The sequence below is a fragment of the Salmo trutta genome, chromosome 36 (genome assembly GCF_901001165.1).
Source record: "Salmo trutta chromosome 36, fSalTru1.1, whole genome shotgun sequence".
In the NCBI taxonomy this organism is placed as follows: domain Eukaryota; kingdom Metazoa; phylum Chordata; class Actinopteri; order Salmoniformes; family Salmonidae; genus Salmo; species Salmo trutta.
Window position 1 is genome coordinate 38,041,466 of NC_042992.1, and position 27,892 is coordinate 38,069,357.

Genomic DNA, 27,892 nt, shown 5'->3' on the forward strand with positions numbered 1-27,892 from the left:
ACATAACCGCAGGACTAAATATCAGCATGTTACCCTATGTAAATATTAGCATACCAGCATGTATTTACTTTATGTAAAGCTAATTTCTCAGTAATCACAGTAGGCTACAGCCCTATGACACTGTTGGCCTATGTGACAGTCTCATTGTATAGTTATAATTTTCCTATCACTCTGTTTTGTTAACTTTGAATACATTTGCTGGAGCAAGGAAATAAATATAATTTATACACAGCAAGTCACCTGACAATAATGGGTTACTCTCCCTTTTTATTTACCTGTCATTCTCCACAAGGAAGGAATCCCTAGGACTTTGCTTATTTTCTTTAGAGCTGCATAACCAAGTCCAAGTTCGTGGGCTAGAAGAACCATCCTCACATTTATATCAAATGCCACATCTCCCCTGGAGCACTCATGCAGCCTGGAGGAAGTGTAAACACTCCTAAATGCATCACGATCACCTTCACAGTGTGCACATTGTATCATGACAGAATGACAGAATCCCTGATTGGTGGGGTCTATGGTGATTTTCGGTCCAGTGTACAAGTTGGTTTATTTGTGACATGTGGAATAAAAGCAACTGTTGGCTGTCTGCTGTCTGGTTGATCGCCTCTAGCTGTCATCTTCATCTCAACGAATTGGCGTCTAGACGAGCGGCTACATCCTTTTCCTTCTCTAGTTATCTGTACTGCCATTGCCTCGATCGGCTGATCAAGCACATTTTTTCTTTCATTCACCGCTTTTCTCGCATTGGCTAAATGAGATCGCATATTTTTATTCACATACTGTAGGTATATTCTTCGCGATGTTCTCATTTAGTATTTTTTTTACGTGGATTCTTCGCGGGAGATATTTTCAAAAAAGGAAGCTCTGCACTGCACGTGAGGCATTTGAACCAATCAGGTTGCCGGAAAGGACTTTTAAATGCCATTAGCCAATCGGACGCCAGGAAATTATTCCTATTTTAGCTTGAAGCACCTACGTCTACAAAGGATATAACCATGTAAGGACTAGCTAACGCAATGCTCTGGAAAACAAGCTTTTGAATGATATATGATGCAACATGGAGAGTTTTAAAAATAGCTCTACATGAAACATCCTAACAAGGACAACATTTATGGTAGGTATAGTTGACGGGGTTGGGATAAAATTATACCAATCAAGTATTTATATACGTTATTGCTGATTTATTTGTAAATTGTATGAAAGTATGGAAGTTATAGTTGCAAAAGATTCCAAAATCTGAAAATTGACACAAGTAAAATCACTATTTTTGCCTGTGGTGCCTGGCCACAGGCAAATGTCAACCCGGACTATTTACATTGCACATGCTCTGAAAACACTGCTGTTCAATGGTAAGTATGAGGTGCAGTACAGTATTTCTAATGAGGGTGCTCTAGAATTACATCCATGGAGATGGAATGGAGGAAGGCATCACTTTAAAGTCTGAAACATCCTGGCTGTACACAAACAAAACAATTATATCTGTCATTTAAGCCAGCTCAACTTTATTGAGAAGATGCACCATGTCTGATACACTGCGCAGATACAAAAACAAATCGTAACCGGAATACAGACAAAACATGAACTGCCATATCGCATTTCCTGGGCCCGCTCTAGCTGCTGCTGTTGAGATAAAGACAGAATTGTCAGTTAGGATAGTGTAGCCTAGAAGCGCCGCAGAGAGCAGCAAGAGCCCCAGGCCCCTAAGGAACGCAATGCACTTTAGGCTACACCGCTAACGCTAAGCTACGTAGCTACAATATCCTGAGAACAGATAAGGGACTTATTACAATGCACGAATCAATCATGCATGCATCATTCATGCATTTCGCTATCAAATTATGTTAATCCTAATTACGTCGGGGGAAATTAGCATACTTTATGTGCATAATAGTCTGGATTGTTTGCCCCCCCCCCCCAATTTGATATTCCCATTTTGATACAGAATTCCCATTTCTATATTCTGCTAGCTCCAATGATCCTGTGTGGTATTGCATATTACTTTATAATAATACCATCAGCAGAAATAATGGTTTAGTCACACATAGGCAGACTCATAGTTACATGTAATCTTTAACATCCATGTGAGTCATCAAAGAGAGAGAGAGCAGCTGGCACACATGCATGAATAATTACCGCTGTTACACACATGTACATGATTACCGTGAGCATTTGCATGCTGTAATAGAGGAGATACATATGACCACTTTAAACAATATTCATACTGCTTTATTCAGTATGATAGAATTACAATATTTAAAAAATGTGACATGCCAGGCCAATGGGGGCAGATTATGCTAGTTCTTACTTCACAGTAGCAGGGCCGGCGTTATGGGCGGGCCTTAAGAGGCCGTACCACCTTGCCCGTCCAAATAAAATATTGAAATATTGATCATTTATTTGACCGAGATGCGCGCGGACTGGCGACTGACCGAGATGCGCGCCCAATTGGCATAACACACCACCTACACCACTAACATGCTGACCACAGAATTGGCTCGTTGATACAATGTTGCAAGTTCGTTAGCAACTGTTTCTGGCCAGACACTAACGCAGAGAAGAGAGATGGGATGTAATTGAAAGCACCAGAATTTTCCTCAGGATATTTTCTACATTTTTATTTTGTCGGCTTTAGGTCAAGGTGTTTTACTTAGTTGATGATGGAAGTTATAGGCCTACTGCTGCCTCTCTGAGTTCTATATTTTCATTTCTTCAGCCGCGAATGGATCGCAGTGTATGAATGTGTCCATATGGCAGAGGCTCGTGCTCTTTCCATAGTTTAATTTGAACTTTTCAACTTTTATCATTCACTTCAGATTTTTATGATTCATCACATGTCAATGGTTTTGAGAAACGAAAACGTTATGATTGAAATTAAACGGTTCCACGAAAATGTGCATATACAAATAATCCTAACTGGCACGCAGATTGGTAGGATAAATTGCTAGATTCCCCAAACTTGAAACTCACGAGCTGCCATGCTCGTTACTATTACACCCATTTTTAAAAAATGCACACGGGAGTGTCCCGTGAAAAAATGGGCCAACCAATGGAAATAAAATGCCCGTCCAACTGATTAATTATGTTGCGGGGTCTGCACTGTAGGGCCGTCAAAAATTATTAAAACAAATCTTTTTTTTATTTTGCAGAAATGCCTTCTTGAACGTGTGAACTTTCTTGTGCCTTAATTACAAACTTGTTTGGGATCTGTAAATATGAATACAAATGTTTCATTATGAGCCTAGTTTAGCCATGGAGAAAGAATTCAACTATACAGGGAGAAAGACAGGATGCTTCTCCCAACTAAGCTATACCGAATCGAATTTCACACATATAACAACAGAATCATTAAATTAGGTAAAGTATGATGGGGATAAAGGAGGAGAATGGGTGAGTTGATGAGCGACGGGAAGCAAACGATGCATAATTATGTAACCACCAATTGTGTAAGAGCAACAGGACGAGCCATTCTATTGCATTGATCTATTGTAATTCTAATATTAAAATTGTATGTACCCTATATCAGTCCACCGAATCAAAGCAGTCTTATCAGTCTACTCTGGCCTACTTGGATTAGGCTACACAGTGTAGTAATTGTACATGCTGAAACGGCTTTCAATATCTGGGAAAATATCCACATCAGGCAGCAGGTGAGCGAGTGTCGGAGAATTTGGTGATGAGGCTTGTAGAACCTTACGTTGGCAAGGGGAGAAATGCCACCAAGGCCAATTTCTTCACTTCACTGTCATTGGCGAAGAAGTTGCTTGCAAAGAAAACAAGTCTGGCATGATGAGAGGGAGCTCCATCCCTCTGCGGAAAATAATGCACCTGCGCAGCCGTTGTACTCCACAACGGTGCTGAAGAACGACAAGATGAAGAACGACAAGATGACGGGCCACAATAAAGGCCGCAGACTATTACGCACTATAACCAAACAAATGGTACTGTGTGTCAAAGTGGCGAAAATTGTGTCAACTGTAAGGACAAGGGATAACAGCTAAATGACATTCAACTGATGCGATTGCGTGAAGACCCACACACAAGCAGGAGCTGACAATAATTGTATATTTTGGACTGCTGTCATAGTGTCACTTATATTCATTATAATGCCATTATTGGTTTTGTTCTCAAGGCTACTTTGGGCTTATAATGATGTTTGGGATACTAATGTTTTCATCATGACTGCGCGTCTTGACGTGCGTCTTGGTGGTTGCGGTATTTTATTTTGACGTTATAAATAAGACGCTGTTACCATGTTCCAACACCTATGCTTTCTATTTCATAGTTGCAACGAACGCACTCCACGAACAAAATGTATTGAACACTTGAATTTGTGTGTTTTTATTCGATGTTTTTCGATGTATTCGAAATCAAATAAAAAATAGTATTCTAATGTTACCCAAGGCATTCATAAACACAACCAAGTTATTATTTTTGCTATAGCATTTATGAAATGTAGGCTATTAATTACAACGTTAGAATGTTGCAGTCAGAAGGACTGCTCATTCGCTTGAAGGGGGGTCAGTCAAGACGTAGCGGTTTTAGAGTTAAGCGGGCATGAACGTTGCTGAATGGGCCTGAACAAAGAGGACCTCTCGAGCACTCAACAAAACCTTTCATGGGCATTTCATCCTACTTGTCTCCTAAGTGGGATAGCACATTTTTATGTTTTAAAGAAGCATGCTTCCTCGAATCACATTGTGATGAAATACCTTTTTGGAGCTATGAACTGTTGTAATGTAATGTACATAGCAATGTAAAACCCTAATTGATTATACACTGAATGTCATAGGATATCCGATAGACCTATGGCTAACAATGACAAACATGGTTGACCATTGCCTAGGACTAATGACCACAAGGCTAATACGACTCAACTTATGGGAGTGTTTATATAGTTAGTTGACCCTGTTATTTCCACCACCAAGTCCCTCAACAAAGTTTTTGATTAATTCATTAAATGAAGCAATGGGACATTGGTCATGTTTTCGTGCTCGTAGCTTTACTCTTGTTTACTTAGCCCCTATCAAATCATTGGAGGGAACATAGGAACCCTTGACCAGAAGTTTTTAAAAGGGGACTTTTATGAGACGTATTTAGTAAGTCTTTGGGGTTTTGAACAGCGGCCAGCCCTTTCCCCGGCGGGCAGGGAGGGTGGGTGGGTGATGGTTTGGGTGAGCTGCATTGCGGTGAGCAGAGCAAACAGTAAGGCAATGTGGGGGGTTTTGAAAAGTTTACTGGATAGAATTCTGGGCTAGCTGTGTCTGTGTGAGTGTGTGTGTGTGTATCTGTGTGTGAGAATGTGCGTCTGTGTGGCTAGCTGTGTCTGTGTGAGTGTGAGTGTGTGTGTGTATCTGTGTGTGAGAATGTGTGTCTGTGTGGCTAGCTGTGTCTGTGTGAGTGTGTGTGTGTGTGTGTATCTGCGTGTGAGAATGTGCGTCTGTGTGGCTAGCTGCAGCCAAGCCACGGCCGGGTTGGTTGGTCCCGCTTCAAACCCAGACAAGAGAATCCTTGCTAGGTTCTGCATTCCTCCTCATTTATCCTCCTGCACTGGGTGACTGGCGATAAATAAAATGAGGCTCCCAGAGCCCGTCTTGTGGCTGCTGTCCATGCACCACCAAACCAACATTGTGTGTGTGTGCGTACGTGTCTAAACTGAGGCGATGTATGAAAATGTTATCTTTGGGTTGGAGACCTCTGACTACATCAGTCCCATCAGGGCATAACAGCACAGTGAGTTGACATATCACATGGCACCACTTCCCCCTCACAAATACACCGGTAGGACAGACGTGTTTTCATCTTGGCTCCTCTGCACACATACACACACCCAACGCACACTTCTCATAGAAACACACACGCGTGTGTACATGTATAATACGTGTGCATATGTGTGCACACGCGCACACACACACACACACAACATGGAGACCAGAACACACAGCTTTTACACATTCAGTTACCGTTCACGCATTCAATGTCAACCTGTTGGCCTAATGCTCGGGGACAATATCTCATTTATTGTAAAATAATTCTTATTCTTTTATATGAGACTACAGGGGAGATAGTGGTACAGGCAATTCACTTATCAACCCTGCAACATGGGTTTATGGGGGATTCAGCTCTCGCTGATGCACCGTATTGGCGTCATTGTAATTTCTTGTCATTTTCTCCCAGGTATAAAAGTGTCCTTGGCGGCATCCCAAATGGCCCCCTCTATTCCCTACATAGTGCACTACGTTTGACCAGAGCCCTATGGGTCCTGGTCAAAAACAGTGCACTATACAGGGAATAGAGTGGCATTTGGGACATAGCTCTTATCTATGAGCTGCAGTGGCTTGCTGAGGGAAGAGTGCCAGGGCACAGGGCCAAGGGGACCCGGACAGCACAGCTCACTGGTACCATACATTACAGACTGTGGCATCAGGAACAACCTCATACTGTAATAGCATTGGGTATAGACACTACGGGCTGGTGTCCCGGACAGTTCTGGACTAAAAAGCTTTTTCAATGGGTATTCTCTGTTCAGCATGCTTTTTAGTTCAGGACTAGGTTTAATCTGTGTCCAGGAAACTGGCCCTATGGGTTTTGAACCAAAATATGGGTATGGATCTCTACCTCAATCATCATCTGATCAATAACCTTCTGCATTCTGCCTCCCTTAGCTGCAGGATCTGTTTATTGATCTGCTTTCTGTCTGCACCACTTTTACTGTAGCAGAACTAAATCTTACTGTAAAGCACTGCTTATTGTAAAACTGTTACAGGTTAGTGCAGCAGAACAGGAAATCAACCAGGTGCTGTAGATATGAGATTATCATCTTCACTATTCAAATACTGAAGTATTTTCATATCTGGGCTTTAGTTAATTCTTCCTTCCTTCCCTCTATCCTTCGCCTTCCTACCAATGCCCAGGGGTAACGTATAGTACAACACCATACAGTCCAGCTGCTTTAGTATTTTACTCAAATTCTCATCAATCAAAACAAGTAACTGGGTTTCTGAAGTACAGTCGTTCCAAAACCAACATTGTTGTTGCACAGTTGATTTAACTGATGTGCAGTTCACATTGTTTTGTATGAATAATTAAGAATTATGAGGACTATCATAAATATTACAATCATAAATGTTCCAGCATGATTTGTGGACTCCTAAAGCTATCTCTATTGGGATAAGACGTTACTGAAATACCCAGTTGCTAAGACAGACAGCTCAGGTTTGAACAGTGCTCAGTTCACAGTGTTTATATTAAGCTCCATTTGGATGAGAGAGAATTACAAATGCACCAGACTTGACTAAATGGCTAGCCTGATTTAAAAGACCCAAAACCAGCCTTTAAATTATAATTAGCATATTTTAAGAACACCTCTCACAGCCAACTGGTGTTGATTGATCTGAGTGGGCAGAATAATGTTAGTGAGAAAATATCCTAAACACACAGCAGACCTGGTCTCCATTCAGATGTGTAATTGCCTTCGCCACTCAGTTACACAGTAATACACAGTAACTACATTGTCTTGTTAGCTTAAAAGTGTAACACTGCTGAAGAGCTCTTGAGAGGGAGGGAGGAAGATACCTGCAGGGTGTTAATTACTTGTCAAAAGGTTGTTAAAGGTAGACTCAGTTAAATGACCTTGTGGCACCACAGATATTGAGATAAGGGAGATGCAAGACTTCGCCCTCACACTGTCACACGCAGTATCTGCGCATGTGCATGAGTTTGCTTCACGCTGTTGGAGCGTGGTAGCCAGGGCACCAAAACAGCGGAGAGGTTGAGCCTCACGCTTCAATGCTCTTAGTTGTTGAGGAAATTGACCCACTATGCTGTTTACTTTCTGCATCTATGTCATATCGCTGAGTCTACCTTGAAGATAGATGATCTGGCAAAACACTGGACTAGTGACCCACGCAAATATGACAAGAGTGCAAACACAAACACACACACACAGGGGCTAGAAAACACTGGTTCTTGAGGGATAATCAATGCCTGATATTTTATTGGACGATTTAAGTCCTAGGCTAGAATGTCAACAGACCTCTACGGGCCACGGGGGCAGTATTGAGAATTTTGAAAGAAATATGTGCCCATTTTTAACTGCCTCCTACACCAACTCAGAAGCTAGGATATGCATATTATTAACACATTCGGATAGAAAACACTCTGAATTTTCTAAAACAGTTTGAATGGTGTCTGTAAGTATAACAAAACTCATATTGCAGGCAAAAACCTGTGAAAAATAGATTTTAAAAAATGAGAATTTTGTGACTGTACTATTTAGTGTCATTGTTTTAAAGATACCACAGTGAGAAAGGATTCAGTTCGCAACTCCTACTGCTTCCACTAGATGTCAACGATCTTTAGAAAGTTGTTGGAAGCATCTGTCATGAATACAGACCGAATTAGAAAGCTTACAAGTTGACACGTCATCACTTCATTTTTTGCGCCTGCGCATGAATCTGAGAAGAGTGCCTTTGTCATTATCGTTTATTCTAGACACTTGATAGGTTGTGTGAAAATATTACTGATGTTTACTGATGTTTCACGTTAAAAATGGAACAAAAGATTAGTGCTAAACAACGTTTGACATGTTTAAACAAACGTAAATAGATTATTTACTAGGTTTTCTTTAGCTTTTCGACGTGACTTTACACTGCCCACCTCATTTTGTGGGAGCCTACTGAACGCTAACTATTTGGACATAAATTATGAACTTTGTCAAAAGAAACCACATTTGTTCTGGACCTGGGATCTCTGGCAGCGCCTTCTGATGGAGATAATCAAAGGTAAGGGGATATTTAGAATGTTATTATCGATATTAGATGATGCTAATGCTAACGGTATAGCTTAGCTTAGCTTAGCATATAGCTTATTGTTGTTAGCATAGTACCCAGTTTATGCAAAATGTGATTTCCCAGTAAAGTTATTTTGAGATCTGGCCATTCGGTAGCAATTACGAGATGATAATATATTATTCTTTGAATGACAATATTATAATTTACCAATGTTTTCGAATAGTAATTCCGTGATTTGTAATGCTGGATTCACTGGGTGCATTCGAGCCGAAAAAAATTCTGAATTTCACCGCGACTGTAAATGCTGTTTTTGGATATAAATATGAACTTGATGGAACTAAAAATGCATGTATTGTATAACATAATGTCCTATGAGTGTCATCTGATGCAGATTGTCAAAGGTAAGTGCATAATTCTAGCTAGTTTTCTGTCTGTTGATGCCCTTCTTTGAATTGGCTAAACATTACACGCAGCTATTGTCAATGTACTCTCCTCACATAACCTAACTTTATGCATTCTCCGTAATGCCTCTGAAAATCGGACAGCGTGGTTAGATTTAGGAGATATATCTTTCAAATGGAGGAAAATAGTTGATTATTTGATTTTTTGAAATGATTACTCTTGCAGTTTTGAATTCCCCGCCATGGTCACATGACAATGAATCCCAATACCGGGATAAGATCGGGATAAGATCCTCAACAGGTTTTAAACAGTGGCAGATTACATGAAAAAGTGAAAACCAAAGGGCACTTAAGCCCACAAAGCTTGGAGGTCTAGAGGGGAAATGAATAGACAGTGACATGTTGTGCAACATGTACATCCAGTTTAGCCTGATTGTTGATGCGGGTTGGAATACAGCAACATAATCAAATCAAATCAAATGTTATTTGTCAGATGCTTCTTAAAACAACGGGTGTAGAGTAAGAGTGAAATGCTTATTTACGGGCCCTTCCCACAAATGCAGAGAGAAAAAAAGATAAATAATAGAAAAATAATAACAAGGAATGAATACACATTGAGTAATGATAACTTGGCTATATACACAGGGTACCAGTACCGAGTCCATGTGCAGGTGTACGATGTAATTGAGGTAGAGATACAGTACCAGTCAAAAGTTTGGACACACCTACTCAGTCAAGGGTTTTTCTTTATTTTTATTATTTTCTAAATTGTAGAATAATAAGTGAAGACATCCAAACTATGAAATAACACATATGGAATCATGTAGTAACCAAACAAGTATTAAACAAATCAAAATACAATTTAAATTTTAGATTCTTCAAAGTAGCCACCCTTTGCCTTGATGACACTTTGCACACTCTTGGCATTATCTCAACGAACCATGCTTTTCCAACAGTCTTGAAGGGGTTCCCACATATGCTGATGTCACGCCCTGACCTGAGAGAGCCTTTTTTATGTCTCTATTTAGGTTTGGTCAGGGTGTGATTTGGGTGGGCATTCTATGTCCTTTTTTCTATGCTTTGTATTTCTTTGTTTTGGCCTGGTGTGGCTCTCAATCAGGGACAGCTGTACATCGTTGTCGCTGATTGGGAGTCATACTTAGGCAGCCTGTTTTCCTTTGGGGTTTGTGGGTAGTTAATTTCGGTTTAGTGTTTTGCACCTGACAGAACTGTTTGGCTGTCGGTTTCTTGTTTTTTTTGTTTAAAGTGTTCTATCTTTAATAAATTCATTATGAGCACTAACCACGCTGCGCCTTGGTCTACTCTCTTCAACGACGGCCGTTACAGATGAGCATTTGTTGGTTGCTTTTCCTTCACTCTGCTGTCCAACTCAAACCAAACCATCTCACGCTGGTAGGCTGTCATTGTAAATAAGAATTGTTCTTAACTGACTTGCCTAGTTAAATAAAGGTTAAATCATTTAAAAAAAAAATAATTGTCATGAGGTCAGGTGATTGTGGAGGCCAGGTCATCTGATGCAGCACTCCATCACTCTCCTTTGTCAAATAGCCCTTACACAGCATGACGGTGTGTTGTGTCATTATCCTGTTGAAAAACAAATGATAGGCCCTCTAAGCGCAAACCAGATGGGATGGCGTATCACTGCAGAATGCTATGGTAGCCATGCTGGTTAAGTGCGCCTTGAATTCAAAATAAATCCCAGACAGTGTCACCAGCAAAGCACCCCCACACCATCACATCTCCTCCTCCATACGGTGGGAACTACACATGCGGAGATCATCCGTTCACCTACTCTGTGTCTCACAAAGACACAGCGGTTAGAACCAAAAATCTCAAATTTGGACTCATCAGACCAAAGGACATATTTCCACTGGTCTAGTGTCCATTGCTCATGTTTCTTGGCGCAAGCAAGTCTCTTCATCTTATTGGTGTCTTTTAGTACTGGTTTCTTTGCAGCAATTCGACCATGAAGGCCTGATTCACGCAGTCTCCTCTGAACAGTTGATGTTGAGATGTGTCTGTTACTTGAACTCTGTGAAGCATTTATTTGGGCTGCAATTTCTGAAGCTAGTAACTCTAATGAACTTATCCTCTGCAGCAGAGGTAACTCTCGGTCTTCCTTTCCTGTGGCAGTCCTCATGAGAGCCAGTTTCATCATAGCGCAATGACTAACCTTCATGTCTTAAAGTAATGATGGACTGTCGTTTCTCTTTGCTTATTTGAGCTGTTCTTGCAATAATATGGACTTGGTATTTTACCAAATAGGGCTATCTTCTGTATACCACCCCTACCTTGTCACAACACAACTGATTGGCTCAAACGCATTAAGAAGGAAAGAAATTCCAAAAATGTACTTTTAACAAGGCACACCTGTTAATTGAAATGCATTCCAGGTGACTACCTTATGAAGCTGGTTGAGAGAATGCCAAGAGTTTGCAAAGCTTTCATCAAGGCAAAGGGTGGCTACTTTGAATAATCTAAAATATATTTTGATTTGTTTGACTTTTTTGGTTTCTACATGATTCCATGTGTTATTTCATAGTTTTAAAGTCTTCACTATTATTCTACAACGTAGAAAACAGTAAAAATAAAGAAAAACCCTTTAATGAGTAGGTGTGTCCAAACTTTTGACTGTTACTCTATATAGTGCATTCTGAAAGTATTCAGACCCCCACATTTTGTTACGTTAAAGCAAAACAGGTTTTTAGAAATTGTTGTTAATTTATTACAAATAAAAATCTGAAATATCACATTTACATAAGCATTCAGACCTTTTACTCAGCACTTTGTTGAAGCACCTTTGGCAGCGATTACTGCATTGAGTCTTCTTGGGTATGACGCTACAAGCTTGGCACAACTGTATTTGAGGAGTTTCTCCCATTCTTCTCTGCAGTTCCTCTCAAGCTCTGTCAGGTTGGATGGGGAGCGTTGCTGCTCAGCTATTTTTAGGTCTCTCCAGAGATATTAGCTCGGGTTTAAGTCCGGGCTCTGGCTGGGCCATTCAGAGACTTGTCTCGAAGCCACCTGCGTTGTCTTGGCTGTGTGCTTAGGGTCGTTGTCCTGTTGGAAGGTAAACCTTCACCTCAGTCTGAGGTCCTGAGCGCTCTGGAGCAGATTTTCATTAAGAATCTCTGTCATGTGCCTTTTACTGAGGAGTGGCTTCCGTCTGGCCACTCTACCGTGAAGGCCTTATTAGTGGAGTGCTGCAGAGATGGTTGTCCTTCTGAAAGAACTCTGGAGCTCTGTCAGAGTAACCATTGGGTTCTTGGTCACCTCCCTAACCAAGGCCCTTCTCCCCAAATTGTGCAGTTTGGCCGGGCGGCCAGCTCTAGTTAAAGTTTGGAACAACCAAGACTCTTACCATTTGAGAAATGAGGTCACTGTGTTCTTGGGGACCTTCAATGCTGCAGAAATGTTTTGGTACCCTTCCCCAGATATGTACCTCGACACAATCCTGTCTCGGAGCTCTACGGACAATTCCTTCGACTTCATGGCTTGGTTTTTGCTCTAACATGCACTGTCAACTGTGGGACCTTATATAGACAGGTGTGTGCCTTTCCAAATCACGTTCAATCAATTGAATTTACCACAGGTGGACTCCAATTAAGTTGTAGAAACATCTCAAGGATGACCAATGGAAACAGAATGCACCTGAGCTCAATTTTGAGTCTCATAGCAAAGGGTCTGAATAATTACGTAAATATTATTTTCAATAAATTTGCAACAATTTCTAAAAACCTGTTTTCGCTTTGTCATTATTGGGTATTGAGTGTAGATTGATGAGGGAAAAAAATTATTGAATCCATTTTAGAATAAGGGTATAACGTAACAAAATGTGGAAAAACTGAATGGGTTTTAATATTTTCTGAATGCACTGTATATATAGGTAGGGATAAAGTGACTAGGCAACAGGATAGATAATCACCTCAGCTACCGTGGCAGATTGCACAAAAATGGGCAGACAGAGACAATATTTGAACAAAGCATAGATCAAGAGGGGCCTCCAAAAAATACATCTCCAATGCAGAGACAAACATAAAAACCATGAGAAGGACAAAGTGTTCCTGTATTTTTTATGCACGGCCCTCTTTGTCCCTCAGCTCTGATTCATTCATGAGGAACGGCCAAGCTGCTCCCATCTACCCTTATTCATTCATTTCTGATTTATTCCTTCCTTAACTAATCAAGGATATGATCATTACTCCGGAAGATGCAGGGGCGAACCCCGAACCCCTTGCAGGTCAGGGGAAGGCTGCGGCACCCATTGTGCTTACCACAACAGCGACGGTGACTCTCGGATAAAAAATGGTGTTAGATACGCCCTCGCCCTCGACTGATAACCCTCAAGGCCGTTTGTCGATGGACCGGGAGGGAAGAGAGCTCAACAGTGTTGTATAAGGATGGAACTGACGTCAAACACAAGCAAGCATGGTGTCAGAGCTCAGGGCTCATGACACAGAGACAGTGCTGCTGTCCCTCGGGGCATTGCTCTCCCGGCCGGCCAGCCCTGGAAGTGAAGCGGCGACCACACTGCCAGCGGGAGCAGCACAGGAAGTGGAGGGGGGGGACAAAAGGTCACTGCTAGAGGAATGTGGTGGCCGGGTTCTATTTACGACGTGCTCACCCATTTAGACGCCAGCTTGGTGAGCGGCCAACTTGGAAGGCGAGAGAGCGCCTTGGCTTAAAGGAATGGGAGATGGAAAAGGGAGGGAGATGGAAGCGGGGGGGGGCTTGAGCTGTGTGAGGCTCTGCAGCAAAACAAGAACGGGTGGAGTACGGGTACACCACATTGAGGTTTGCGACGCCACCCAATCAATGGAATTCTCCCATTGTGATTACTAATTAAGGGCATTACTACACATGCAAACAGGGGACAGGCTTACGCTCTTGTCTTTATGCCTCTCTCTCACCTGTTTTTCCATAGCTTGCCTCTTTCTGGAATCGCTTTTGGGAAGAGAGAAGCATTTTGAAAGAGGTCCGCTGCTGGCCGCACTTAAGTTGAGATTCTCATCTGCACATAATTCATTTTCAAAGGGCAGAGGGGCTGCAGAGAGAATCCTTAATTGCGCCGGCAACATAGACAAATGTTTATATCTCGGCCTCTCTAATGAGAAACCCATAATGGATGCAAACAGCACTCACTTGCCTTTCTCTTTCCACTTCCCAGAAATGCACACGGGACAATCCAAAACAGGCCTTTTTGGAGAGCACAACCTCATTCATCAATTCTCCTTTATGCTCGGCATCATGCAATACTCTACTCAGCCATCGACGTAGCCATAAATCACATTTTTATAGAGACTAACATTTGCAGATATTTCTCCATTAGAGGCTCACTCTGTGCTAGGGGGAGGTGTATGGATGCAGGCAATTGTAATGGCCAAGCCTTGAAGAAAGTGATGCACCACTTTATATACTGTATCTCTTCTATTGTAGTGTCATGTATCTTCAAGGATACCCAGCCCACATGGGCTTATAAGACACTTTATCTGCTGTAGAAAAGTAAAATAATCTCATATACACTGAGTGTACAAAACATTAAGTACCAAAAATGACAAACAGTTGAAGTCGGAAGTCACCATACACTTTAGCCAAATACATTTAAATTCAGTTTTTCACAATTCCAGACATTTAACCCTAGTAAGAATTCCCTGTCTTAGGTAAGTTAGGATCACCACTTTATTTTAAGAATGTGAAATGTCAGAATAATAGTAGAGAGAATGATTTATTTCAGCTTTTATTTCATTCATCACATTCCCAATGGGTCAGAAGTTTACATACACTCAATTAGTATTTGGTAGCATTGCCTTTAAATTTTTGAACTTACGTCAAACGTTTCGGGTAGCCTTCCACAAGCTTCCCACAATAAGTTGGGTGAATTTTGGCCCATTCCTCCTGACAAAGCTGGTGTAACTGAGTCAGGTTTGTAGGCCTCCTTGCTCGCACACACTTTTTCAGTTCTGCCCACAAATCTTCTATAGGATTGAGGTCAGGGCTTTGTGATGGCCAATACCTTGACTTTGTTGTCCTTAAGCCATTTTGCCACAACTTTGGAAGTATGCCTGGGGTTATTGTCCATTTGGAAGACCCATTTGCGACCAAGCTTTAACTTCCGGACTGATGTCATGAGATGTTGCTTCAATATATCAACATAATTTTCCTCCCTCATGATGCCATGTATTTTGTGAAGTGCACCAGTCCCTCCTGCAGCAAAGCACCCCCACAACATGATGCTGCCACCCCCGTGCTTCACGGTTGGGATGGTGTTCTTCGGCTTGCAAGCATCCCCCGTTTTCCTCCAAACATAACGATGGTCATTATGGCCAAACAGTTCTATTTTTGTTTCACCAGACCAGAGGACATTTCTCCAAAAAGTACGATCTTTGTCCCCATGTGTAGTTGCAAACCATAGTCTGGCTTTTTTATGGCGGTTTTGGAGCAGTGGCTTCTTCCTTGCTGAGCGGCCTTTCAGGTTATGTTGATATAGAACTCGTTTTACTGTGGATATAGATACTTTTGTACATGTTTCCTGCAGCATCTTCACAAGGTCCTTTGCTGTTGTTCTGGGATTGATTTGCACTTTCCGCACCAAAGTACGTTCATCTCCAGGAGACAGAAAGCGTCTCCTTACTGAGCGGTATGACGGCTGCGTGGTCCCATGGTATTTATACTTGCGTACTATTGTTTGTACAGATGAACGTGGTACCTTCATGCGTTTGGAAATTGCTCCCAAGGATGAACCAGACTTGGAGGTCTACAATTTTTGGCTGATTTCTTTTGATTTTCCCCTGATGTCAAGCAAAGAGGCACTGAGATTGAAGCTAGGCCTTGAAATACATCCACAGGTACACCTCCAATTGACTCAAATTATGTCAATTAGCCTATCAGAAGCTTCTAAAGCCATGACATCATTTTCTGGAATTTTCCAAGCTGTTTAAAGGCACAGTCAACTTAGTGTATGTAAACTTCTGACCCACTGGAATTGTGATACAGTGAATTATAAGTGAAATAATCTGTCTCTAAACAATTGTTGGAAAAATGACTTGTGTCATGCACAAAGTAGATGTCCTAACCGACTTGCCAAAACTATAGTTTGTTAACAAGAAATATGTGGAGTGGTTGAAAAACAAGTTTTAATGACTCCAACATAAGTGTATGTAAACTTCCGACTTCAACTGTAGACTGACCAGGTGAATCCAGGTGAGAGCTATGATCCATTATTGATGTCACTTGTTAAATCCACTTCAATCAGTGTAGATGAAGGGGAGGAGACTGTTTAAAGAAGGCCTTGAGACAACTGAGACATGGATTGTGTATGTGTGCCATTCAGAGGGTGAATGGACAAGACACAATGGTTAAGTGTCTTTGAACGGGGTATGGTAGCAAGTCCCAGGCGCACCGGTTTGTGTCAAGAACTGCAACGCTGCTGGGGTTTTCACGCTCAACAGTTTCCCGTGTGTATCAAGAATGGCCAACCACCCAAAGGACATTGAGCCAACTGTGGGAAGCATTGGAGTCAACATGGGCCAGCATCCCTGTGGAATGCTTGACACCTTGTAGAATCCATGCCGAAATGAATTGAGACTGTTCTCAGGGCAAAATTATTACGTATGTGTTTTCCCAGGATTCAAATCCACTATCCTGACATTGCAAGCATCATGCACTACCAACTGAGCTACAGAACACAAATATAAACTGGATGACAGGTGTTATAGAGGAACAACAACAGGCAGCTGAGAAGAGAACAAAACCGTGGGAGCCGATTGTCTCATCTAATTTCGTACAATCCAGTGTGGTGTTGAACTGCCAGGCCGGCTTGCGAATCTCAGCCTCCGCGGCCTTATCTCCTGGCAGAGGAAACGGAGGTCCTTCAAAGGGCTGAGGTCATTTCCTCTGCCTCGGGGCTCATAAAGGAAATTATATAATGTCTCCATTCGGTCAGCCCCTGCTTTCCTTCAAATGCCTGAGCTGCCCTTTTCATGTTTTTTTTTTCGGGACAGCAAATTAGTGGTTTCGGTTCCCCCAGACCCTCAGATTAAGCTAACCCACATCTCACTCCTACTAAATGAAAAACATCCAAAGGGAAGCAGGAGGGAACAATACAGGGACAGAGGGAGAGAATGCCTCCCCTCTTACCCACAGAGCTTGACGGCCCTTAAGCCTTTCACAACTTCCTGTTCCCATTGCTCTCCGGTCGGTCCAGGGCGTCAGCAATGGGAAGATGGAGAGGCTCATTCAGAGCCCGCACGATGCAGAGGTGGAAGGCAGTCACGCTGTGATGCTAGGCAGACGGAGGATTGATAGATCTGCTGCTGGTTGCTGCAGGAGCCATAGAGTCAAGGCAGATGGATGAGTGTGTGGGTGGGGGTGTAGGCTGCGTGTGTGGAGGAGGCGAGAGGCTCTAGTACGCTAGCCTAAATGTGATTATACACTCTGTGTTTTACAGAGTGCAAAAATGTGGAATGCACATGTGTGTGTTATTCTACGTGCATGTGTGCATTAATGTACATATGTGTATGCAAGCTCAGTGGTGGAAAACGTACCCAATGTTCATACTTGGGGCGGCAGGTAGCCTAGTGGTTAGAGCTTTGGACTCGTAACCGAAAGGTTGCAAGATCGAATCCCCGAGCTGACAAGGTAAAAATATGTCGTTCTGCCCCTGAGCAAGACAGTTAACCCACTGTTCCTAGGCCGTCATTGAAAATAAGAATTTGCTCTCAACTGACTTGCCTAGTTAAATAAAGGTAAAATAAATTTAAAAAATACTTGAGTAAAAGTAAAGATACCTTAATAGAAAATGACTCAAGTGAAAGTCACCCAGTAAAATCCTACTTGAGTAAAAATCTAAAAGTATTTGGTTTTGAATACACTTAAGTATCAAAAGTAAATGGAATTGCTAAAATACTTAAGTATCAAAAGTAAAAGTATAAATCATTTCAAATTCCTTATATTAAGCAAACCAGATGGCACCATTTCCTAGTTATTTTTATTTATGGATAGCACGCTCCAACACTCAGACATAATTTACAAACGAAGCATGTGTTTAGTGAGTCCACCAGATCAGAGGCAGTAGGGATGACCAGGGATGTTCTCTTGATATGTCTGTGAATTAGACCATTTTCCTATCCTGCTAAGCATTCAAAAATGTAACGAGTACTTTTGGGTGTCAAGGATGTAGTAAAAAGTATATCATTTTATTTAGGAATGTAGTGAAGTAAAAGTATTCAAAAATGTAAATATAAAGTAAAGTACTGATACCCATAAAAACTACTTAAGTAGTCCTTTCACATATTTTTACTGAAGTACTTTACACCACTGTGCATGCTTGCGTGAATGTGTGTGTATAATGAGTGCATCCATGCATGCGTGATTGTGTGCGTGCGTGAGTGCATTTGTTTGTGTGTGTGTGGGGTACATCAGTACCCAGCATAACTCGGTCTCTCTACAACAAACAGGTTCCTCTCCCACGCTTCTATCTCAGTGTATCTTGCATTTCTTAATCTTTCCCAGAGATGACCGGTCGCTGACCTCTTGCAACCCTCCCCTTTTCTTGCGCTTTGCTGTATGCTCACTGAGCTGAACTAAATACAAATAACACAGGAGAGGAGGGAGGGAGGGTTGGCCTGGTTTGTTCCAGGCTCGGTGTCTGCCTGGTGGTGCCACCGTGTTGAAAAAGCACTGCCTCTGACATTTAAACAAGCGCCAGGTCAAAAGGTCAGACGACTGAAAACAAAGTGATACTGGATCAGGGCGACGCAGTGTTCTTTTTATGATGGATACGAAACCTGCTCCAACCCGTACCTACCTTCCTGCATTCACCTTTACAAGGATGGAGAGGAGGAGAGAGCATCTTTTGAAAGGAAAAATCTGTTTAGAAGCAGATTGAGTAGACTAGAGTAACCTCTGAACATTGATGTTATCATAAAAAAAGTTGTGTGGGTATGTTACAACATTGGTCTCTCACTAGAAGAAAATCATTTCAGTTTAAGAAATAAAATGCTGGTCAGGGTCAAGGAAAAAAAACACACAGGCCCTCTGTATCAAGCTCTCTAAAATCTGAAATATATTGCACATGTATTTCAACATCAGTATGAAAGGAATGAGGCCCTGGCTGTCAATAGTGATCAGAGACATGGGTTACATGGTAGGGGTAAGCCAGAGATCTGCATTTATACAGAAACACATGGCTTCTGATGAGGCCTTGGAGCTATTGTGGTCTCTCTTCCTTTCTTCCTCTCTCTCCCCTCTTTCTGTCCTACTCTCTCTTCCCCTCCCTCAGTGCACAGGGCTGGACCATCATTTCCACTTGTAAAATACAGATGCTTATGCTTGGCTCTTGGCATCTCGGCAGCGCTGCATTCCAGGCAGGTGAGGTATGGGAAACTGGTCTCCCCCACCCGCCAGTGCAAAGCAGAGTGCCTGGCCCTGCAGAGCATAACTCACCAGGCCAGTGCCCTGGACACAGAGAGGCTCTACTGTATTTCATCTCCACACCCTGCGATTTACTTCACACCTCTGGTGTATCCTTATACTCCCTCAATCCTCTCTTCCTGTTTTCCATGACCCATGGGTCCATCCTTCCTCCTAACAAGGGGCCCAGGCTGACTTCTGATTGCCTACACGAGTCACCGGCAACAAATTGACATTTTAGTCATTTAGCAGATGCTCTTATCCTTACAGGAGCAATTAGTGTGAAGTGCCTTGCTCAAGGGCACCTCAAAAGATTTCTCACCTACTGTAGATGTCTCTGCGATTCGAACCAGTGACCTTTTGGTTACTGGCCCAACGCTCTTAACCGCTAAGCTACCTGCCACCACCTTTCCCTCTACATCTGACCCGTCACACAGCGGGCGGGTTCCATCCAGGTAAGGACGGGTAGGAAGGCGGCATCACCTTGAAGGGGGCAGCAATACCGAGTAAGAAAGCCGCAAAAAACAATTACAAGTATTGATGGAACTTAAACAGTGCTGCCAGACACCTCAGGACTAATCCGTTCTTTTTCTCCCCCTCTACGGCTGGCCATTAAATGGGTCTACACACCATACGCAAACGGAGCTGCCGCTGAATTTCTGGAAAGGACCGTATACGACACTCCCGTCGCTCTGTTTTGTGTAGAGTGTGTAGCAGGCTTAAGAGGAGAGTGAACAAAAGGAAAACTACTGAAGTGTATTTACAGTACTGTACCAGCTAAGGCTGAAGCGGGGAGTGTGTCTACGAATAGCTTGAGATGTAAGACAAGAGCGATAGTAAAGAATGTTTAACTACATCGTACTTGCCTGTTAGCCTTCTAATTGGATGTGTGTACTTGATTAAGCGCTTAGAAAAAGTTGCCGCTAATATGACGGCTCCGTAGTTCAGTTTGATGTGTCAACGTGACACTCCTAGTGAGTGTACAGACAGCACGGGCTAATGCTGTTTTCCGTGACCCGGTAGAAAGAGGAGGAGATAAAAGAGTCTACGGAGACGTAGCTAGGGAGGGGTTGCAAAACAACTGCCAATCCTCTGACGTCCTTCCAGCGAGCGAGCTTCATCGCAGGGCCTAGTCATTTACCTCCATCCTTCCTCCAGCTAGCGCTAACTGCTAAATCATTGATTTACGACATGCAGGTGCTTTCTTGACTGAGGCCTGTGCTAATGCCAGGGCTTGGCTCCGAACGCTTCCTATGACAACATCTGCTTTGAAGAGTGATCGTCGCGCCGCAGACGGTGGCAGACACAAGGCTCAGAGTGCATCCCAAATGGCACCCTATTCCCTACATAGTGCCCTGGTCAAAAGTAGTGCACTACCTAGGGAATATGGTGCCATTTGGGATTGAGTTACCTTGGTGACGTACCTTTGCACTGGTTGGTGTTCTTGTCCAGGATGGCCTTGGTTGACACTATTTTCCCATATCTGTGAAGAGAAGAGAGAAGCAGAATTACTAGGTGGAATGGTTCTAGAACATAACATCGGGAATATTTTTAGAATTCAGTAATGCTATTACCATTATAGTAGGCTATTTTGTCCTCTCTCAATTCTCTAACCTCCACTTGGCCTAAAAATGTATAAATGTAGTGAGGCACGATTGCTCTCTTGATAACCATTACCGCTGTTGGGAAATAAACATAGCGGAAGTTAACACATTGGGAATATCTACTACCACTTCATCTCTCCCATTAATCAAACAACTGCACTTTGACTTGATGTGGTAAAAACTCATCGTTATGGACTGTGTGTGGACTAGAGGATGACGGCATCAGGCAGCTCGTGTGTGTGTGTGTGTGTGTGTGTGTGTGTGTGTGTGTGTGTGTGTGTGTGTGTGTGTGTGTGTGTGTGTGTAGGAAATAGAGCTTCTCTCTCAGTACATAGGGAAGTGTGGAACTTCCTGGCCCATATTTCACCAGCGGGGGATAATTGTGCCATTTCTCAACGCACACTGAAGACTCTATTTACTGCATGCTGCGGTGGGGTGGGTGGCAGGTATGAACTGATGAGCACAAAGAGGAAAACTACAGGCTGACACTCAGCCTCCTGGATACCAATCAGACTGTTGTCTTGACGGGATAGAGACGCAGGGGAATTTGACGGTGTTGCGTCCCAAATGGCACCAGTTCCCAATATGCCTGGGTCAAAAGTAGTGTGCCTTTAAGGGAACCGGGCGCCATTAGGGACGCAGCCCTGCAGGCGGAAACTTAGCCTCATTGATACCAATCAGTCGATTGTATTTTATGGGAGTGAGAGACACAGGGTAATTTGACTTACCTGGTAAGAAATATCAACAGGGATTTGTAATCACCGAGGGAGTTCGAGGGCGTCTCCCATGAGCAATAGAAAAGATTGGATTCAACATGGGGTTGGTGCATATATTTGATGGCATTGACATACTCAAAGCAATGTTTGTTTGTTATTGATGTTGCACTGTTGAGGAAAAAGCCTGCAAGTAAGCATTTCACTGTTTCGTTTACACCTGCTGTATCCTGTGCACGTGACAAATAAATTATGATGAAAAAAAAACTGAACATAAACTGGAAACTCAATGAAGTTACACATCAATTGTAACATTAACGTAGCACTAACTAATGTGTGCATGTGTTTTTTGCGTGTCTGGTTGTGTGTATGTGCGAAAATGGGCAAGAGCGTGTGTGTGTGTGTGTGTGTGTGTGTGTGTGTGTGTGTGTGTGTCTACAGTCGGCTCGTTCTGGGAAACAGTTAAAAAGGCCTCCGATTGGCATGGAGTTGGGGAAAGTTCTCATTAGAACTTTGTTTGGGTCCACTGGGACCAGGAGACAACTCATCATGGCTCGTCTCATTAATTGTTAAAGATGGTTCATCAATGCTGTGATCCAAAAATACCCTACAAAGACACCAGGCGTGGGATGAAAAGAAAAGGTTGAATCAGGCATCTAGCCCATAATGGAGAATATTGGAAATAAACAGGGAATACAAGCCGTGCACGAGCCATGTATATGTGTTTGTGCATGCGAAGGTGTGTTTGTGTGTGTGTGTGTGTGTGTGTGTGGACACCGTGCTGGCGGCTTCTCTTGCATGACTTTGATGTGACAGAGACAGTCCCTGTGAAGCCCAGGTTTAATACTGGTGATGCTGTAGCTCTGCTAGAGCCTGTCTCCTCTAATCCTATTTCAATCACTCTCAGTCTCCGTTATCTCTGTCTTTAATGGTCCTAGTCAGTCCTCACCCAGTCCCTCTCGCTCTTTCCCTCTTTTTCTCTCTCTCTCCCTCGTTCCCTCTCCTCCTCTCTCCCTCTCCCAATTCTCTCTCTCTCTCCAGTGGCGTAACACAGAGTTGTTGGGGGCCCCCGCAAGGTCTGAGAAGGTATTTTTTCCCTCTCGGGGAAAATTCTACTAATTTTGCCATGGGGCAAAGACAAAAATTAGCATTTTTATATCTCATCTCCTGCTATTCTACACATTTTGCAAAGCGGCTCAGAGAATTTGGCATTTTTAAAGCTAATTTCCTGCTATTCTACACATATTGCCATGGGGCAGAGAGGACATCCAAACCAGCCTAATTGTAATGAATGGCAGTAGAGGCATACTACTGATTTTAAAACAAATGCATGTGATATATCATAAATTGTGTAATAGAATTATTGTCAAGCTAAAATATTGTCATATAATCATAATCAGTTTATACGGGTTTCCTACCAGTGTTCTGTATAAACAGCTTCGGAAATATATGTAAACAGACCATAAATGTCTCAATTGATGTTTTCTTGGAAAGCTGAGAGTGCTATTACAGTGAGGGAAAAAGTATTTGATCCCCTGCTGATTTTGTACGTTTGCCCACTGACAAAGAAATGATCAGTCTATAATTTTAATGGTAGGTTTATTTGAACAGTGAGAGACAGAATAACAACAAAAAAATCCAGAAAAACGCATGTCAAAAATGTTATAAATTGATTTGCATTTTAATGAGGGAAAAAAGTATTTGACCCCCTCTCAATCAGAAAGATTTCTGGCTCCCAGGCGTCTTTTATACAGGTAACAAGCTGAGATTAGGAGCACACTCTTAAAGGGAGTGCTCCTAATCTCAGCTTGTTACCTGTATAAAAGACACCTGTCCACAGAAGCAATCAATCAATCAGATTCCAAGCACACTCTTAAAGGGAGTGCTCCTAATCTCAGCTTGTTACCTGTATAAAAGACACCTGTCCACAGAAGCAATCAATCAATCAGATTCCAAACTCTCCACCATGGCCAAGACCAAAGAGCTCTCCAAGGATGTCAGGGACAAGATTGTAGACCTACACAAGGCTAGAATGGGCTACAAGACCATCGCCAAGCAGCTTGGTGAGAAGGTGACAACAGTTGGTGCGATTATTCGCAAATGGAAGAAACACAAAAGTACTGTCAATCTCCCTCGGCCTGGGGCTCCATGCAAGATCTTTACCTCGTGGGGTTGCAATGATCATGAGAATGGTGAGGAATCAGCCCAGAACTACACGGGAGGATCTTGTCAACGATCTCAAGGCAGCTGGGACCATAGTCACCAAGAAAACAATTGGTAACACACTACACCGTGAAGGACTGAAATCCTGCAGCGCCCGCAAGGTCCCCCTGCTCAAGAAAGCACATATACATGCCCGTCTGAAGTTTGCCAATGAACATCTGAATGATTCAGAGGACAACTGGGTGAAAGTGTTGTGGTCAGATGAGACCAAAATGGAGCTCTTTGGCATCAACTCAACTCGCCGTGTTTGGAGGAGGAGGAATGCTGCCTATGACCCCAAGAACACCATCCCCACCGTCAAACAAGGAGGTGGAAACATTATGCTTTGGGGGTGTTTTTCTGCTAAGGGGACAGGACAACTTCACCGCATCAAAGGGACAATGGACGGGGCCATGTACCGTCAAATCTTGGGTGAGAACCTCCTTCCCTCAGCCAGGGCATTGAAAATGGGTCGTGGATGGATATTCCAGCATGACAATGACCCAAAACACACGGCCAAGGCAACAAAGGAGTGGCTCAATAAGAAGCACATTAAGGTCTTGGAGTGGCCTAGCCAGTCTCCAGACCTTAATCCCATAGAAAATCTGTGGAGGGAGCTGAAGGTTCGAGTTGCTAAACGTCAGCCTCGAAACCTTAATGACTTGGAGAAGATCTGCAAAGAGGAGTGGGACAAAATCCCTCCTGAGATGTGTGCAAACCTGGTGGCCAACTACAAGAAACGTCTGACCTCTGTGATTGCCAACAAGGGTTTTGCCACCAAGTAAGTCATGTTTTGCAGAGGGGTCAAATACTTATTTCCCTCATTAAAATGCAAATCAATTTATAACATTTTTGACATGCCTTTTTCTGGATTTTTTTGTTGTTGTTGTTATTCTGTCTCTCACTGTTCAAATAAACCTACCATTACAATTATAGACGGATAATTTCTTTGTCAGTGGGCAAACGTACAAAATCAGCAGGGGATCAAATACTTTTTTCCCTCACTGTATATGATCAAATGTGGTATGCCAGTGTCTCTTTCCCCCTCTTCCTCTCACTCTTTCTCCCTTCCTCTTTCTCTCGCTTTCTCTCTCTCTCTCTCTCTCTCTCTCTGGCAATCATTCTACCGCCATATCCAATCAAGAATTAGGGATGACGATACTAAAAAAAGGACACCCGCCCAATAAAAATACAAGTTTCGTTCTATGTCGTTGAACATTGTACAAATTGAGGCAACTGTAAAAGATGTAATTCGTTCAAAAGTTTTCTAGGAATTGAAGTACGATGCGTAGCCTCAACCGCAGCTTCTACTTTTTGGGTGGAGGCCTGATGATGAGACATTGGAGCATTTGAATATCTGCATCTCCTTTTTCCTCTCTGGGTGAAATGATCCAGGCATATTTCATTTCCGCCATTGCGCTTGGGGTGAAGTGGTTCTTACATGGAGAGCAGGCCAGAGCCAGCACACATCACTGGTGCAGCTTTGCAGGAGGAGTGAGGGAGACTGGCGGACCACCCAAGCGTGGCGTTGTCCCCCTTCTGGCTCTCCAAAGGCCCTCGCTGTCTGCATGTCTGTTTGCTGCAGTAGACGTGTGAAGTGGCATGACAGGTAGGTGGGAAACAGCTCCAGGCAGTTTCTGCTCCATGTCTGTGTTTCCCTATCTTCCTTCTGCTGACCACATGGTATAACCACAACCTCTTGGGGATACAGTCACATTCTCTCCTCTGTGTGTGTGTGTGTGTGTGTGTGTGTGTGTGTGTGTGTGTGTGTGTGTGTAAACACCCCAGGGTATCTGAAGAGGGGTCTGACAGGCCCTTGGGCCCCTAGGTTTGGGGAGGAGTTTGAAAGGAGGATTTTGAAAGAAGTGATCCTGCTGTGGACCCCAGAGGCAGATGGGGGCCCCTGGCTGTGTGGCGTCTGTATCAGTTCATCTCTGAGTTTGCGTTTATATTACTCAATGTTTGATGGTAATTTAAGAGACAGGTGTCACTGTTGTACTCATATTCTGACTGGACAGGTACGGATAGAGGGAGAGAGAGAGTGGGAGACAGAGGGATAGATTGAAAGCAGGAAAGTGAGAGATGGCGCCATACCTTAGTGCAACGCTCCGGTTGAGTTAGTGCCACGTTCCGGTTGACCCGCGAGCTCAACCGACCCCCCTCAGAGCTCTAAAGGTGAGCCTGACAGACAGGGGTCAACACACAGCTATTAGTGCTGTGGGCCATTAAGGACTAGGACCAGTTGACCTGGGAGCATGGGAGCTTCCTCTATGACTACAGGACAGAGGGTTAAGGGCAGGGGAGGGGACCCAGGTTGTGTTCCAAATTGCACATTATTTCCCTATATAGTGCACTACTTTTGACCAGAGCCTAGGGAGCTATATAGGGAACAGGGTGCCATTTAGGACGCTGGCCCAGTCTCCCAGTGAACTGCAGAGACAGACAGGCAGGTGCTGTGCACTGCTGAACTAGCCTGCTCTATCCTGATGGACACCTGGCAGGGGGGAGACCCGCTGGTCACTCAAGTAGAACTGAATCAAAATCAATCACAAGCCACTCTCCTGAGCTATACTTGTGTACTGTAGAGAGACCTGCCCTTTGAAGATATCCCACAGTATGGCTGCTGCACTACCACTGTACAAGATGTTATAGTTATCGGTTAAGCTCTTCTCTCCCTGCTTCAAGCAGATGATACAATGGTTTTCTGTGAACTGTAGGTCTAAGCTCTTTGGCCCTCCTCACCCTCTGGTCCCACCCACTGTGGAATGTATTCCCATTGCTGGAAGACAACAGTTCTATTTCAAAATGTCATCTTGACATTTCTGCATTAGAAATGAATTATGATTGCTCCCCTGGCAACGACGGCCCTCTGACAAATTGTGACCCGGTGAATTAGGCCAATACTTTGCTGGCTCACTCACGAGATGACATGCCAACTGGCCCAGGGCTGGAGAAAACTCCAAGCTTAGGTTGCATTTCATCCTTACGATTTTATTAGCCACTCATCCGGGATCCGGCCCTTCGTCACCTTTAAGAGGCTCTGACTGAGGCTAGCCTGACAAGTGTCAGCCATGGTTGAGCATCACCAGTGTTAAACAGCAGTGTCGGCCATGGTTGAGCATCACCAGTGTTAAACAGCAGTGTCGGCCATGGTTGAGTATCACCAGTGTTAAACAGCAGTGTCGGCCATGGTTGAGCATCACCAGTGTTAAACAGCAGTGTCGGCCATGGTTGAGCATCACCAGTGTTAAAACAGCAGTGTCGGCCATGGTTGAGTATCACCAGTGTTAACCTCTCTTGGGTTGGGGGCAGTATTTTGACGTCTGGATGAAGAAGGTGCCCAGAGTACTCAGTCCCAGAAGCTAAGATATGCATATTATTAGTAGATTTGGATAGAAAACACTCTGAAGTTTCTAAAACTGTTTGAATGATGCCTGTGAGTATAACAGAACTCATATGGCAGGCAAAAACGTGAGAAAAAATCCAACCAGGAAGTGTGAAAATCTGAGGTTTGTAGTTTTTCAAGTGATTCCCTATCCAATATACAGTGTCTGTGGGGTCATTTTGCACTTCCTAAGGCTTCCACTAGATGTCAACAGTCTTTATAACATTGTTTCAGGCTTCTACTGTGAATGGGGAGAGAATAAGAGCATATGGAGTCAGATGACTGAGAAAATGACATGAGCTCATTGGCGTACGCTCACGTGAGAGTTAGCTGTGTTCCTTTTCTTTTTTGAAGACAAAGGAAT

At 43.2% G+C, this 27,892-nt stretch overlaps 1 protein-coding gene across 2 annotated transcripts in view; it reads right to left on the reverse strand.

Annotated features, from left to right (window-relative positions):
* Positions 1-27,892, reverse strand: part of LOC115176039 (RNA-binding motif, single-stranded-interacting protein 3) — a 229,070-nt gene that overhangs the window by 152,513 nt on the left and 48,665 nt on the right. For both annotated transcript variants that reach the window (XM_029735777.1, XM_029735776.1), the window contains exon 3: positions 21,049-21,107. In XM_029735777.1, coding sequence (XP_029591637.1) covers positions 21,049-21,107 — 59 coding nt within the window. The remainder of the gene's footprint in view (positions 1-21,048; positions 21,108-27,892) is intronic.